This window comes from Euprymna scolopes, chromosome 4 (genome assembly GCF_053919585.1).
Source record: "Euprymna scolopes isolate OS-2025 chromosome 4, ASM5391958v1, whole genome shotgun sequence".
NCBI lineage: Eukaryota > Metazoa > Mollusca > Cephalopoda > Sepiida > Sepiolidae > Euprymna > Euprymna scolopes.
Window position 1 is genome coordinate 6219163 of NC_136485.1, and position 17071 is coordinate 6236233.

Here is a 17071-nt window from a genome sequence, read left to right on the forward strand (position 1 = left end):
CTTATTTCTTTTTCTTCTTCATCTCTTTAGGTCGGGTGGGAGAATCCGTCCGTGCGTTCACTGACGCAGCAGGGCAAATCTCCTCTTTCTTCCTTTTTGGTCCCCTCATTTTATAGTGGCAAACCGGCTCCCAGTGACTGTGATATTTTAGGCCTTTATTTTAGGCGCGGAGCTCTGCCATTGGTTGATAATTCTTTTATGGCTATCTTATTTTTCTTTTTCCAAACGGAAACGATGCGTGGAGCCATGTGCAAACAACGATTTTTCATTTTGTCTCTTATGCTGGATACGTTAGCATCCCGTTGGCTGCCAATTCTCATCATGTTCCCACATAGTATCCGTCTTTGCTAGACACAGAAATTAATTTTTAAATTTCTCATTTAAAAACGACTCTACATACAAGTCGACTCAATCGCATTGTAATTCTTTTTAACAGCGACTACGTTTTCTTCAAAAATAAAATCGACTTGAATTGTATTTTCACCAAAATAACTATTGTTCAAAAACGACACCTTTCTCTCCTTTTCAGCACGACACGATTCATGTTAAATTCCATATTTAAAAATAACTTTTGAATACCTACAGGTCGTCCGAATCACATTTTAAGTTCTTTTAACAGCGACGACTTTTTACAAACGTAATAAAATCCGACTCGAATTGCACTTTCATTAAAATGAAAGTCGTTTAACAACGACACCTTTTCCTTTTAACACAACAGGACTTCATTTTAAATTCCTCGTTAAAAAGCGAATTTAATGCATACAAGCCATTCGAACCGCATTTCAAGTTCTTTTAACAACGATGACTTTTTCAAACACAATAAAATCCGACTCGAATTGTACTCGAGTAAAATATTTTTTGTTTAAAAACTTTTTTCTTTTCAATACAACAGGATTTCCCTCTAAATTCCTCATTGAAAAACGACAACTTTAATACACACAGGTGGTTCGAATCGAACCTTTAAGTTCTGTTAACAGCGACGACTTGTTTTTTGTTTTTTTTTAACAAATATAAGCAAATTTCATTCCAAATTCCACGTTTAAAAACGACGACTTTAATACAAACAAGTAGACCGAACTGCATTCCAATACGTTCCTTTGACGACGGTAGTTAAAGAAATCCAACAAATCCCACTGGGATTAACAAACAAAAAGACAAAAAAAGTCCGACTCACTTCATATCTTCAACCTTCGCAGTTTGACACGACACATTCAATTCTCTCTTTGACAACGCTTTTTAATTTTTAATGCGCCTTTTAATTTTTCAGGTTTGATGCGAATCATTTAAAATTTCCCATTTCATGTCAGCCGCATTGGTTCCATATTTAACGCCGAAATCGCTTCTAATTGGAAAAAAAAAAAAAACCTGGACTCAATTCTCAGCGAAACTCTTCGCTCTAACCAGGTTCCATCCGGTTCTCGGGAACTCAACAGCTCGACTCTCTCAAACATCTTAAATCCCGGCCTCATTTATGCAAATTAATGCGCATTCGAACCTGCTGATTCGTCGCCTTCTCGTCTCTCATCGCTCAGGTTTAGAGTTCGCACATGCAGCCCACCTCTGTGACTGCAGTCACACTCAATTTTCACTACATTATCCTACATAATTATTCCCCATAACAAGTTGAACATCACAAGTTATTGTTTCTTAATTTTTGAGATGAGGAATAATAATTTATATGATTTGAATTAATCGGACTACTGTTCTCATCTTGAGTGTTATTTGCATAACGTTTCGGTCGATGTAACCTCTGACTTTCTTTAGGTGTAGCTTGTCGAACACAATTTGTACAGAATTTCGAACGGAACCTTTTATTTAATCCAGGAGGTAAAATGCTCTCTTTCCATAGCCATAATTAGGCAGAAATCTTAAGTAATTCACCATTGTATTTTGAAGATTGAACCTTCAACCTCCAGAAGAGTGTCACTTACAACTGAATTTTAACTAATACTCTATCTGTTATGCCATGGGTCCTTACAGGCAATTTTAACATGAATTGTGGGAGCCTTAAACATATTCTTGGTTTTAGATGCACAATTTTACTACTTATCAATATAGATCTCCACTTACTATTACACACACACACACACACACACACACACACACACACACACATATATTGTTGTTGGCAACTGTCAGTCTCGGGAGACAATAGTGTAGCTCTGGTCTCCATATGCACTACCAAGAATGGCTGTACAGTTCAACTCAAGATTGGCAGTCCCTGCGCACTCGGTGCAGAAGGAGGTGGTGGCTGCTGATGTCTGACTCTCTTCACTGCAATTGATTCCTTATGCACAGCTTCTGCATTAAACGTGCCCGGCCGTATTGCTAGTTGCCAAACAGAGCGATTGTCAGCCAGATTTCCCATATGAAGACGGTGATGTCGCACTGCTTCATGTCCCTCTTGCAAACATCTAAGACGCTTCTTAGTTTGGGGTTCCCTGCATTTCTTCTGCCCTTAGCCAGCATGTCGTAGAAAAATGCTTTAGGAATGCGTTCTGCGTCCAGCCTCCTGATATGTCCCAACCATCACAGCCAGCTTTTGGAGAGTAATAAATATATATACAGACAGTCGGGTTTCAATCCTGGCTTGAGGTGGTTGCCTGTCTAGCCGCACTGATGAGCTGTGAAACAGCGAAACAGTACTGTATGTGGATGACTATATATATATATATATATATATATATATATATATATATATATATATACTAGCAAGGAGACCTGACGTTGCCCGGGATTGAATGAGAATCAACAAATGTTCCACACTTCCACTATTTTTATTGTCATCAAAATCGGTGAAATTTTTCAATCAAATCAATTGATTGCCTGCTTTAATTGGGGACTCACCATAATGCACTAGGAGGAAGCTTCACATGCTTCCCTACAGTGATTTAGTCCACAATACATTGTTATCTACATTGCACAGTAGAGAACCGACTGTTGATTTTATAAAAATATTTTTTATGTAATGGCTTGAATTAAAGTTTAAAATGCAACAGAAATATATCATCATTCATTTGTGCTCTAAACGGAAAAATTCATTTTGAATGTGTTTCTGTATCACCTAAAAATCTACTGTTGATTTTATATGCAAGACTCTCCTGCTTGTGCGGTGATAAAACTTCTCAAATGCACTTGTGATGAAAGGGAATAAACTTTGGTCCTTCTGTAATCAAATTTTTTCGATTATTGATTATTGATACTTACTGAAGGGCATTCCGATACAAAACCTATCAAAGAACATTTCCAGACACATAAAGTACATTTTTGTGAGATTTTTTAAAAATTGGCACAGTCGTTTCAGAGTCCATAAACACACACACACACCCGCACACACACGGGCGCACACATACATACACACACACATACACACACACACACACTGACACCCACAGACACACACAGAAACATACATACACATGCATATACACATATAGACACACACACATAGACACAGACTCACATACAAACACATACAGAGACACACAGACACACACATACACAAACACACAGAGAAACACATAGACACACAGACACCCACACAGACTCACACAGACACACATACACACACAGACATACACAGACATACACAAACACACACGAACACATACACAAACACATACACACAGGCATACATAGACATACAAACACTCACACAGATGCATACAGACACACACAGAAATACGCATGCAGACACACATAGAGACACATGCAAACACACACAGACACACACACAAACATGCACAGACACACACAGACATGCGCATGCAGATACGCACACGCAGACACACAAACACACAGACACACACAGACATACACAGACACACGGACAGACACACACACACACACGTGTAGAAACAGACGCACAGACTGAGAGACATGCATACAAACACACAAACACACACAGCCCATGCAGAAATACACACGCAGATACACACAGACACATATACTGATACACACAAAGATAAATAAGTCAAGATATATGTATATTGTGAAAATAACAGTTAAAATGGAAACAATAATCCGCATAATTCAAATAAAAGAAATCATAAGTTACCGTCGATATTTTGTCAAATATTTTCCTTACATTTAAAAAAAAAAAAAATTTATCGTCATTTCTTTATTTTAATTTCCGCAGATTGCTCATAAACTCTTATCAAATAATAACGGTATTTTGGCGATTGATGAAAATGCAACGACTTTGGGAGAAAGATTCCTATGTGTCAACTACGAAAATACACCAAAGAATCGAAGCATTTATCATCAGCATTTAATTGCATCTTGTAGCAGTGGCATATCAGGAGTCATCTTATCGAATGAAACTTTATTTCAAATTACAACCGACAAAATCTCTTTTATAAAGGTGAAGTATATATATTTTTTATCCATATAATAGTGCGTAATTTCCATAGTCGTTTGAATAATCCAAATAATATAATTTTTAGTGTCGAATGTAATTTTAATTTACTGTGAGACTAACCGTAGCCCTCGGCGCAAGAGGGTCCGTGTGTGCCTGGCGTGCGGGGTGGTGGCTGATCCTGTGGTCGGGGCAGCGGAAGAAAGAGTTCCAAGATGGCGCCTGCCTGCTTTTATTAGAGACGGAATCTCGCAGGATCGCGCGAGATCTCGCGGGGATGCAAATTAGCTAGGCCATCTTGAGGAATAAAAATCGGTCCATTGGAGGTGCGAGGCAGTCGGGTTCTGACGTTCGTGGCGATCAGTACAGTGACCGTTGGGTTCCGTTAGTGACCGTTGGGTTCCGTTTATATTCGTGCAGTCAGCTGAGCTTTGTTAATTACCTTTGCGCCGTGGCTGTCATTGTTTGTTGGTTCGCTGAGTGTTGCCGTGGTTCTTCAGTGGAAACGCTTCGTCGCCCACGACGAGACTCCCCATCTCCTACACGTCGGAAATTACACAAGATACTCTTACAAGCTATTTCGGCCCCCCCACTCCGAACTTGGTTTTCTTTTCTTCAATGGCGGATAGATTCGATCTAAAGTTGATACCGGAATTCGACGGATCCGACCCGGTACTCAGCTGGGTTGAGAAGGTTGAGTTACATTGTCAGTTGTCCGGCGTGAAAAATATCGAGCGCGTGATTCCTCTGCGGCTGACCGGCGGGGCCTTCGCTGTATATCAGCAACTCAGTGCTGAGGAGAAGTGTGACTACTCGAGTATCAAGGCGGCGTTGTACAGGGCGTTCGCTACTGACCCCGCCACTGCATGGGAGCAGTTTGAGATGAGGTCTATACGCTTGGGCGAAACTGTGGACGTGTATCTCGCCGAGCTTAAGAAGCTGACGGTGTTGTTCGGCGGTCTTCCCGAGAGGGCCCTAGCCTACAAATTCCTGTCAGGACTCCCCGCTGGAGCAAAGCAGCTCCTGCGAGCAACCTCTACCATGTCCTCACTACCGCTGAGTGACCTAGTGGACAGAGCCAGGACAATAATGAAGGATGACTCGACGGTGCAGGAACCGGTAGTCGCCGTCGCACAGGCCCCACCAAGTGGCGAAGGACCGTCTCAGGGACCCAGCCCGCAAGGTGATGTCATCTGCTACAGATGCAACGGGCGGGGCCATATGGCAAGAAATTGTAGAAGGCGGTCAACGGCTGTTCGCTGCTACCGCTGTAACAAGACTGGGCACATGGCCCGAGACTGTGCGGGAAACGGGGACGGGGACAGGGACAAGGTGCCAGTGCCGACCTCTTCCCCAAACAGAAAATAAACAAGGCACTCCCTGTCATTCAGGTCCGAGTTAATGACACGTTATGTTCAGCCCTCCTTGATTCCGGTTGTTTCCGCACCATAGTGTGTGCGGACTTCTGTCGGGCGTGGAAAAAGAAAAACGTCAGGATAACTACCATTACTGGAAAAATACGAATGTGTTGCGGCGTGGGTGTGGTACACATTCGCACAAGAACTGGAAACTCGGCCAACGTTGAAGCGCTGGTGACACGCGAAAAGCCGCTGAGTTTCGACCTGTTGCTAGGCTACGATGCCATCAAAGCCCTGGGCGGCATGCGCATAACGCGCGCTGGCGTTGTAGAGTTTCTGGATAGGCCCCCGGTGTGCGCAGCACTAAGAGTCGACCAGCCGGACTTCAGTGCGGAGTTCGACGACCAACAGAAAGCGTGGACCGCCACTTGGAGGTGGTCAGAAGACAAGGAACCGGCCAAACTACAAAACAAAGTGGCAGAGTACCGTATGCCCGACCAGATAAGGCCTGCATACGAAAGCGAGCTCCGTGAATGGATTAAGAATGGTTGGCTGATTCCATACCCCTACAACAAACTTGGACCCCCCAAGGGCCTGATACCGCTGATGGCAGTTGCCCAACCTAACAAGTCAAAGGTGAGGCCGGTAATGGACTACCGCGAGTTGAATGCGCACGTTGATGCATTCACAGCGGACGCCGACGTCTGTGCCAGCAAGCTGCGAGAGTGGCGCCGGCAGGGGTCCAATGTGTCCCTACTGGACTTGAGAAAAGCATACTTGCAGGTCCGGATCGGCGAGGCGATGTGGTCTTTCCAGACAGTGATGTTTTCCGGGAAGAGATACTGTCTTACGCGGCTCGGATTTGGGCTAAACGTAGCACCCCAGATAATGAAGGCTATCGTCAATGCCGTGTTGTCACAAGAAGAATGGATCAGAAAGGGAACATCGGCATACATTGACGATATATACGTGAACGAAGATATCGTGTCATCTTCGCGCGTAAGATCCAAACTTGCCGAGTTTGGTCTAAACTGCAAGGACTCTGAGCGGCTTGAGGATGGCGCCCGCGTATTGGGCTTGAGCGTTCAAGAGAAGCGAGGGATCCTGAAGTGGAGGCGTGGAACCGCAGTTCCCGACGTACCCGACGTTTACACAAGACGTGCCGTGTTCTCCCTGTGCGGGAAACTTGTGGGGCACCTTCCAGTATGCGGATGGGTTCGTGCGGCGACAGGCGTCATAAAAAGGAGGGCAAATGCGGTCACCAAAGGCTGGGACGATGAGATAACCGACGAACTATTGGTTCGAATGTTAAAGGAGACTGTCGCTAGTGTGAAAAAGAATGACCCTGCCACAGGGGACTGGTGCGTGCAGGGAGACGAACTGAGCGTGTGGGTGGACGCAAGTTCTCTAGCGATCGGTGTAGTTTTGGAGAAAGATGGGGCCGTAGTTGAGGATGCCTGCTGGCTGCGACCGGCGAATGATGCTGCCCATATCAACCTGGCAGAACTCGACGCTATAATAAAGGGCATTAACCTGGCACTTCAATTGGAAGTGAAGAAACTGCGTGTGCACACTGACTCACTTTGCGTGCACCACTGGGTGTCGGACACACTCACGAACAAGGCCAGGGCACGCACCAAGGCAGCCAGCGAAATGCTGATAAGACGGAGGCTGGAGACTGTGAAAAAACTGGTGACGGAGTACAACCTGTCCGTAGACGTAGTGCTCGTCACCTCGGACTACAAACTCGCCGACAAGCTCACTCGGGTACCACGGAGATGGTATGAGGCTATGAAGAAAGAAGCTAAGCCATTGCCTCTGTGTGCTGCCTCCGTCGAGGAGGACGAAATCAGGAAGATACATCACGACAGTGGGCACCCCGGAGTACAACGGACCTACTACTTTGTGAAGTTGGCTAGACCATCAATACCAAAAAGCGCAGTAAGAGCAGTGGTCAGGGAGTGCCAAACGTGCCAGTCCATTGACCCCGCCCCAGCCAGATGGCGGAAAGGACAGCTGGGAGTGGACGCGACCTGGAGTCGGTTGGGTATGGATATAACCCACTACGGCAGCCAACACTTCCTCACGCTGATAGACTGCGGGCCAACGAGGTTCGCGATTTGGCGCCAATTAGCGAGGCAGGATTCCACCAGTGTCATCCACGAATTGGAATCCATATTCTACGAAAGGGGGCCGCCTGAGGAGATCCTCACGGATAACAACACGGCGTTCTGCAGCAGAGAATTCAGGCATTTTATGGACAACAGGGGGATCCGCCTTCGACACCGATGCGCGTATGTGCCGAGCGGCAACGGCATAGCGGAGCGGTGCCACCGAACCGTGAAGAGGATCGCGGCCAGGAAGAAGTGTACGATCGCGGAGGCGGTTTACAGATACAACACAACGCCTAAGGACGCCGTGACTGGCGGCAGTGCGCCCGCTGATGCGATTCATCACTACCACATGCGCGTCAAGGACGTTGAAGTGTGTCTACCCGACCAACGAGAACCCCAGGGGACGTACCAAGTGGGAAACACCGTCTGGATGAAGCCACCCGGCGGCCGGTGCACCAGCAGCTTTTGGAGGGGGCGGGTCACCGGCGTCATCAGTGAACAGGCCATACTAGTCGATGATACTCCGCGCCACGTAAGGGATGTCCGGCCCGCTCTAAGCGCTGACCAATCGGCGAGCAGTGGAAGTAGCGAGTCATCCGACAATAAGCGATGGATCCAACCCGTGCCCCACGAACCTGGTGACTCAACTGCGAGCAGTGGAAGGAGCGAGTCATCCGACGATGAGCGATGGATCCAACCTGTGCCCCACGAACCTGATGACTCAACTGCGAGCTCTAATGCTGATGCTGATGCTTCCGATGCCACTTCTGAGAGCTCCGATGAGGAAGTCCCGGCAATACCCCTCCGCAGGAGTGCTCGAATCAAATGGCCACGTCCGCCGTGTCACGTATGTGATCTGGAGACCAGGGGGGAGTGTGAGACTAACCATAGCCCTCGGCGCAAGAGGGTCCGTGTGTGCCTGGCGTGCGGGGTGGTGGCTGATCCTGTGGTCGGGGCAGCGGAAGAAAGAGTTTCAAGATGGCGCCTGCCTGCTTTTATTAGAGACGGAATCTCGCAGGATCGCGCGAGATCTCGCAGGGATGCAAATTAGCTAGGCCATCTTGAGGAATAAAAATCGGTCCATTGGAGGTGCGAGGCAGTCGGGTTCTGACATTCGTGGCGATCAGTACAGTGACCGTTGGGTTCCGTTAGTGACCGTTGGGTTCCGTTTATATTCGTGCAGTCAGCTGAGCTTTGTTAATTACCTTCGCGCCGTGGCTGTCATTGTTTGTTGGTTCGCTGAGTGTTGCCGTGGTTCTTCAGTGGAAACGCTTCGTCGCCCACGACGAGACTCCCCGTCTCCTACACGTCGGAAACTACACAAGATACTCTTACATTTACATTGATTAAAAAAAACAAAACAAAGGGAAGATTTATTTCTGACGTTAAAGTATTACAACTACTGATCAGGTTGTAAGAAAAAAAAGCCAATGATCTTTAACGAATTATAATCGACCTGTTGGTTATAGTTAAGATTGGCTTTTTGATTTCCCATTTTTGCTTATAATGAATATTATCACATGTTTTACATTTAAAGGAATTATTTTTGTTTTGTGTTTTTTTTATAAAAGAACTTTCACCCTTTCCATCCCGCTTAATCACTCTACGCAACAAGTTGAACACCACAATTGTTTCTGATTTTGGAGATGCATTATTTGTATTAATCAAACTACTGTTTTCGTTTCGAGTGTTATTCGCACAGTGTTTCAGCCGATGTAACCTCTGACTTTCTTCAAGTGTATCTTGTTGAATGCAGGAATTTGCACAGAAATTCGAATGGGATTCGTTATTTAATCCAGAGGTTAAATGCTCTCTTTCCATCAGCCATGATTAATCTGGATAATTAGACCTTATAGATCAACAAGAAAGCCATTCTTAATATGGGGAGTGGGATAAGCTTTCATTTTATCTGAGAGGAAAATAATCTTTAATCAGAAGAGACCATATCTTGCTTGTCACTGTTGTCTAGTCTCTACAGAGCAGGGACGAAAATTTCAAAAGAGCAGCCAGCCTTAATTTAAACAAATCTGATGCATTTCTTTGCATTTCTGTTTTTTGATAATTTAATGTAAAAATAATCATGTTTTTTTTTTTGATAATTTAATGTAAAAATAATCATGTTTTTTTTTTGATAATTTAATGTAAAAATAATCATGTTTTTTTTTTGATAATTTAATGTAAAAATAATCATGTTATTTTTTGATAATTTAATGTAAAAATAATCATGTTTTTTTTTTTTGATAATTTAATGTAAAAATAATCATGTTTTTTTTTTGATAATTTAATGTAAAAATAATCATGTTTTTTTTTGATAATTTAATGTAAAAATAATCATGTTTTTTTTTTGATAATTTAATGTAAAAATAATCATGTTTTTTTTTTGATAATTTAATGTAAAAATAATCATGTTTTTTTTGATAATTTAATGTAAAAATAATCATGTTTTTTTTTTGATAATCTAATGTAAAAATAATCATGTTTTTTTTTTGATAATTTAATGTAAAAATAATCATGTTTTTTTTTGATAATTTAATGTAAAAATAATCATGTTTTTTTTTTTGATAATTTAATGTAAAAATAATCATGTTTTTTTTTATAATTTAATGTAAAAATAATCATGTTTTTTTTATAATTTAATGTAAAAATAATCATGTTTTTTTTTTATAATTTAATGTAAAAATAATCATGTTTTTTTTGATAATTTAATGTAAAAATAATCATGTTTTTTTTTGATAATTTAATGTAAAAATAATCATGTTTTTTTTGATAATTTAATGTAAAAATAATCATGTTTTTTTTTGATAATTTAATGTAAAAATAATCATGTTTTTTTTTGATAATTTAATGTAAAAATAATCATGTTTTTTTTTGATAATTTAATGTAAAAATAATCATGTTTTTTTTGATAATTTAATGTATAAATAATCATGTTTTTTTTTTGATAATTTAATGTAAAAATAATCATGTTTTTTTTTGATAATTTAATGTAAAAATAATCATGTTTTTTTTTGATAATTTAATGTAAAAATAATCATGTTTTTTTTTTGATAATTTAATGTAAAAATAATCATGTTTTTTTTTTGATAATTTAATGTAAAAATAATCATGTTTTTTTTTGATAATTTAATGTAAAAATAATCATGTTTTTTTTTGATAATTTAATGCAAAAATAATCATGTTTTTTTTTTATAATTTAATGTAAAAATAATCATGTTTTTTTTTGTGATAATTTAATGTAAAAATAATCATGTTTTTTTTTGATAATTTAATGTAAAAATAATCATGTTTTTTTTTGATAATTTAATGTAAAAATAATCATGTTTTGAAAAAATTTATTTGTTTATTTTTTTGATAATTTAATGTAAAAATAATCATGTTTTGAAAAAATTTATTTGTTTATTTTTTTTTTGATAATTTAATGTAAAAATAATCATGTTTTGAAAAAATTTATTTGTTTTTTTTTTTTTGATAATTTAATGTAAAAATAATCATGTTTTGAAAAAATTTATTTGTTTATTTTTTTTTTTTTAAAGAAAAAAATACCAATAGATATGTTATTGAAATTTCATAACTCACTGATTGGTCAATAGCTGTCTTTCCTCCCTCTTTAGCTAACCCGATCCATGCTTCCTTAGGAGTCATGTGATCCAGCCTAAAAAAAAACAATTCATGCTGAGCTCCTATCTTTTTTCAACTCCACTGGAATATAGAGTGACTGTCAAACAATCAAATCAAAAATGATTTTTTTTTCATATTAAATCATGTTTTTTTTAAATTTTTCCCAATCAAACCTTAAATACAATGCATAAATATCAGATAAGAAGTACCTACAAAAAATGTAATAATATTGTAAAAGATATATAAAGTGCCTTCAATATATTTCTAAACTTTTTTCGTATGAATCCTTTTATTGATAGCACATGCATGAAACTCTAGTCCCGTTTGAAGTAATCTCCTCCGACTACAACGCACTTGTTGTACCATGCTAACAACTTCTAGAAAGCTCCATGACAATCTGGTTTTAGTAGGATGTATTCCAATTCCTGCTGTAGCTATTTATTTTAACCTAAGATCACAAAAATTGGTCAGTCACCCCATAAGATGTACAGCAATAACATACTGAATTTTCAAGGGTCTACGACAATTTTAAATGCCTGTACAAAAAAAAAGTCTGAAAACTTATTGACGGCACATCGTAGATTATATGAACCATAACAAAACTGACCAATGTTTATTGTTATGGAAAATTAAAAATATTGAAAATATTTAAAGAAGCAATTTATTTAAAATTTTATTTTCTAATTCTATCATTTTATGCATCACATAACTAATAATGTATGAGTATTTGCTAATGCAAATAATTCCGATTATAACGATGTGAAAGCTTCGTCCACATATAACGACTTGTAACAACAAACCTCTTTGCACCACACCAGCAATCATTCTACAAAACAACAATGTGCTGTGGCACGCTGCGTGAAAACCACTGGTTTAGTAGCAAATGCCCTTGACGACCAAGCAACTCCTTCTCCAAGGTTGGACAAAGTTTGACAATATCTCAACAAAGCTTCTCAAACAGCCGTTCAAATATAGCTATTACTTCTTCCCAGATTCCTAGATTCCCAATATTGAACTGATGACTCACAAAAACTAGATAAAGAATGTAAGAATGGCTTTGTATTATTGGCTTCCATTTTTAAGAGATAACAGATACCCCTCTGTAAAGGTGCCTGCATGAGAAATCAATTGTGAAGCAAGGGTTGTACAATCCCCAACCACATCTTTCTTAAATCAACACTGCTTGATTCCAGTGACAAAGAGAAGTCCAAGACGATTGGAAATAATGCTAAGTAGAGAGCTCTTTCACATACAGCACCTTGTATTACCAGCTGGTCACCCAGTTTAGTACCGTCAAGGCTTAGTATCAGTTAACTTTGATGATCTAATGGGAACTGGTGAATCCAAGTGATTATGTCATGTGTTTTATGGCAGTAATTCATGTATCAGAAAATAAAAACGGTTAAAAAATCGTTAAGGATAATAGTTCATTTATTAATAGTTTGTCTGTAAAAAATTATGAAAACAATAATCGAGACACATTGTTATTAACGCAAGCGTGGGCTTGGTATGGAGAAATTAATCCCCTCTCTGATCTCACTAGTGTACTCCAGAGAAATGGTAGGATCAGTATGTCTGGCACCAGCTTAACTGCAGCAGCTGCTAGAGACAGTAAGACGTACCGCACTGACCTGCCTGCAGGGCTACACGTGGAATTTTCTATAGGGGTTGTTTCTCTTGGCCTTTGCTGAGCCAACAGCTTACTACAAGGCAGTGGCATCCCTCACATGATTTGGCTTGTCTGCTAAAGTAAGGAACCAGGGTGTGGCAACGTGGAGCTGTATGTGAGAGATTAGGAGATGGTTGAGAACCAGTGACAGCCACCGCCAGAGTGTGTAACAACCGAACTACAAAGGTGCTACCTCTTCCAAAGCCCCCTATACTCTCATGAAGACATGTATACAGGTATTAAACATACAATTAAATACATTGTTCCCAATCATAGTAGAATGCACAAGGCTGTTCATTATGAGATAAAAAGTATATCTGCTAGTCACAAAAGCATTTGATTACATTTCCTTATGGCATATATTATGTTTGACAAAGCACCCCAAGGGTGATGTCTAACCAGCAAAATGAAGAAAAGTTCTTTTCTGTTTCAACCACATGTTGCTACGAGAGTCTTTATGTGATCTTGTGTTGGATAAAAGAACTTGGAGATTGTACACACACACAAATTCCAGATTAGCAGAGAACAAAGTAAATACCATGTCAGACTTTATACACACATATTGACCTCTGACGGAACAAAGAAAATACCATGTCAGACTTTATACACACATATTCACCTCTGACGGAACAAAGAAAATACCATGTCAGACTTTATACACACATATTCACCTCTGACGGAACAAAGAAAATACCAGGTCAGACTTGTACACATATATTGACCTCTGATGGAATAAAGGAAGAAATTGTCAATAAAAGCAAGAGGTCTGATGAACACAGGAGGAAAAAAAAAGAGAGATGGAGAGAGACACAGGATTATGACGCCGTTAGCTCGTTAACCCCAACCTCACCTTTCAATACCCTTGCTCAACAAATCCTACAACTACTGACAGGCCAAATGATAATTAAATAAAAAACATTTTTCTTATGAAACCGTCTCCGTGTTTGATTGTCAACACGGCTGGATTAAGCTAGAGTGTATGTATTTTTTAGCAGCAGACATCTTTGTAGAAGTGCAACATGATTAATAGATATGTGACAACTATGGACAGATAAATCGTTACAGAGAGAACCGACTATACAACATGTGCACTTACAACACGATTTGGTGAATTAGATGAAGACGCAATGAGACTGGAATGAGGCATTTTATTGTTGCGGTCTACAAACTGGAAGTGGAAGAATATTGGAGGAGGAGGAGGAGGAGGGCGATGGAATGAAGCTGCTACGACTGATACTACAACAGGGATTATCCTTTTTTTGCCAACGGATTCGGAATTACTTTTTTTTTTACTAAGAAGCACATTTCAAGTGTATAAAATAATTTCCCTCCAAGGGAAGATAACTCTGATCATTACAAACTTGTTCATTTTAACTTGTAGCATAATAAATAAATAAATAAATAATAATATCATTGCTGAAGCCTAATAAAGAAATAAGTTACATTTGATTAATTGAATAATTGATAAACGTATTATTTTGATGCTTGCATTTTATGTTTTTAGTTTATACGAAGCAAAGGAAAGTTGGTTGGAATAAAGATGGATCGTGGAGTCATTCCATTAAATGGTACCATTAATGAATATGTCACCCAAGGTAAGGATTATGCCATTTCATTAAACGGAGATACAATGCACCTGCCAAACTTTTCTCACTCTTAGACAGGGTCCCAAAAAATAGAGTCTCAAATCTAATAGGTCCCACACTGCTGATCAATCTCCAACCTCTATCACATCCCTATATCTGTTTTACAAGTAACTTTAATGAAATGTGCTCTGAAGAACTCATAGCATTTGTGCCCCCTAAATATACCTTTGACTAATCCGACAAGCAACAAAATTCCCCTTTTCATTGTTGAAATCCTTTGATGCCAGAAAGTCTTCTAGTTTAATTGTTTCTTCTCTCGGACTGCTACACTTTGTAATTCCCTCCTTCTTTCCTTCATCCCTGACTGTACTAAATGACTGAAGTTTAAATGTAATGTGAAAAAACATCTCGCTGCTCATCTCCCCATAGTCTCCTATTGAACATGACCCCAAATAGTACTCCCTTACATTTCAAGTGACAATATCCTTTGTTTGGGGTGAAAAGAATTTCTAAAAATATCATGTTATATTAACAACAAAAACAACAACAACAACAACAACAACAACAACAACAACAACAACAACAATAATAATAATAATAATAATAATATTAATAATAATAAAAATAATAATATTAAATAATAATAAATTATATTAATAAATAATAATAAATAATAATGAATAATAATAATAAATAATAATAATAAAAATAATAATAATAATAATCACAACAACAATAATAATAAATAATAATAACAATAATAAATAATAATAATAACAACAATTAAAATTATAAATAGTAATAATAATAATAAATAATAATAATAATAATAATAATAATAATAATAATAATAAATAACAAAAATAATAAAAAATAATATTAATAATAATAATGATAATAAAAATAACTAAAACAATAATAATAAATAATAATAATAATGAATGAATGATAATTAATAAAAACAAATAATAAAAAATAATAATAAATTATAATAACAACAATAATAATTATAAACAATAATAATAAATAATATTAATAATAATAATAATAAATAATACATAATAATAATAAAATAATAATATTATAATTAATAATAATAATAATAATAATAATAATAAATAAGTACTACTACTAATAATAATAACTATGATAATAAAAATAATAATAATTATTATTATTATTATTATTAATATATTAATACCATTATTTATTATTATTATTCATTATTTATTATTATTATTCATTATTATTTATAATAATAATATAATTATTATTATTATTATTATAAATAATAATAATGAATAATAATAATAAATAATGATATTAATATATACTAACAATAAAATATTCATAATAATGAATAATGATAAGTAATTACAATAATAAATAATATTAATAATAATCAATAATAACAACAACAACAAAATAATAATAATAATAATAATAATAAATAATATTAATAACAATCAATAATAATCAATAATTATAATGATAATGATGATGATGATGACGACCACGACCCGAATACAAGTTCACTAATACAGATGAATGAACCACTTAATGTACATGGATGACCTGAAGTTTATTTTCAAAAACCAAGAAGGAATTAGAGACGCTAATAAACGCAATCCGAATCTTCAACTAGTCTATCCAAATGGAATTCAGTATGGAAAAAAATTGTGCACTGCTGATCATGGGAAGGGGAAAACTAGAAGCAACTACTGAACGAAATGATCACGAGGGCACCGAGTGTTCTGGAAGTAGACATCATTAAAGAAATAGAAAGGAAAGAGAAAATTGTAAAGGAATACCGTAGAAAAACAAGATAATTCCTTGAAACTAAACTATATTGCAAACACCTAATTAAAGGTATAAACACATGGGAAGTGTCACTAGTTAGATACTTTATAGGTTGGACCAAAGAAGGACGGAGGAATATCAACCAGAAGACCCGGACACTTATGACTATGCACAATGCACTACACCTGAAGGATGATACTGACTAATTCTATGTGAAAATAAAAGACGGAGGAATAGTAGACTGTGTAAATGACAGAAGAAAGAATAATTATTAGAAAAATACATAATGCAGAACACTAAAAGAATAATTATTAGAAAAATACATAATGCAGAACACTAAAAGAATAATTATTAGAAAAATACATAATGCAGAACACTAAAAGAATAATTATTAGAAAAATACATAATGCAGAACACTAAAAGAATAATTATTAGAAAAATACATAATGCAGAACACTAAAAGAATAATTATTAGAAAAATACATAATGCAGAACACTAAAAGAATAATTATTAGAAAAATACATAAAGCAGAACACTAAAAGAATAATTATTAGAAAAATACATAATG

General features: G+C 37.5%; 1 protein-coding gene across 2 annotated transcripts in view; it reads left to right on the forward strand.

Annotated features, from left to right (window-relative positions):
* The window catches only part of LOC145266601 (fructose-bisphosphate aldolase A-like), a 38053-nt gene that overhangs the window by 13860 nt on the left and 7122 nt on the right, over positions 1 to 17071 (forward strand). For both annotated transcript variants that reach the window (XM_080122476.1, XM_080122467.1), the window contains 2 exons: positions 4139 to 4363; positions 14621 to 14711. In XM_080122476.1, coding sequence (XP_079978602.1) covers positions 4139 to 4363; positions 14621 to 14711 — 316 coding nt within the window. The remainder of the gene's footprint in view (positions 1 to 4138; positions 4364 to 14620; positions 14712 to 17071) is intronic.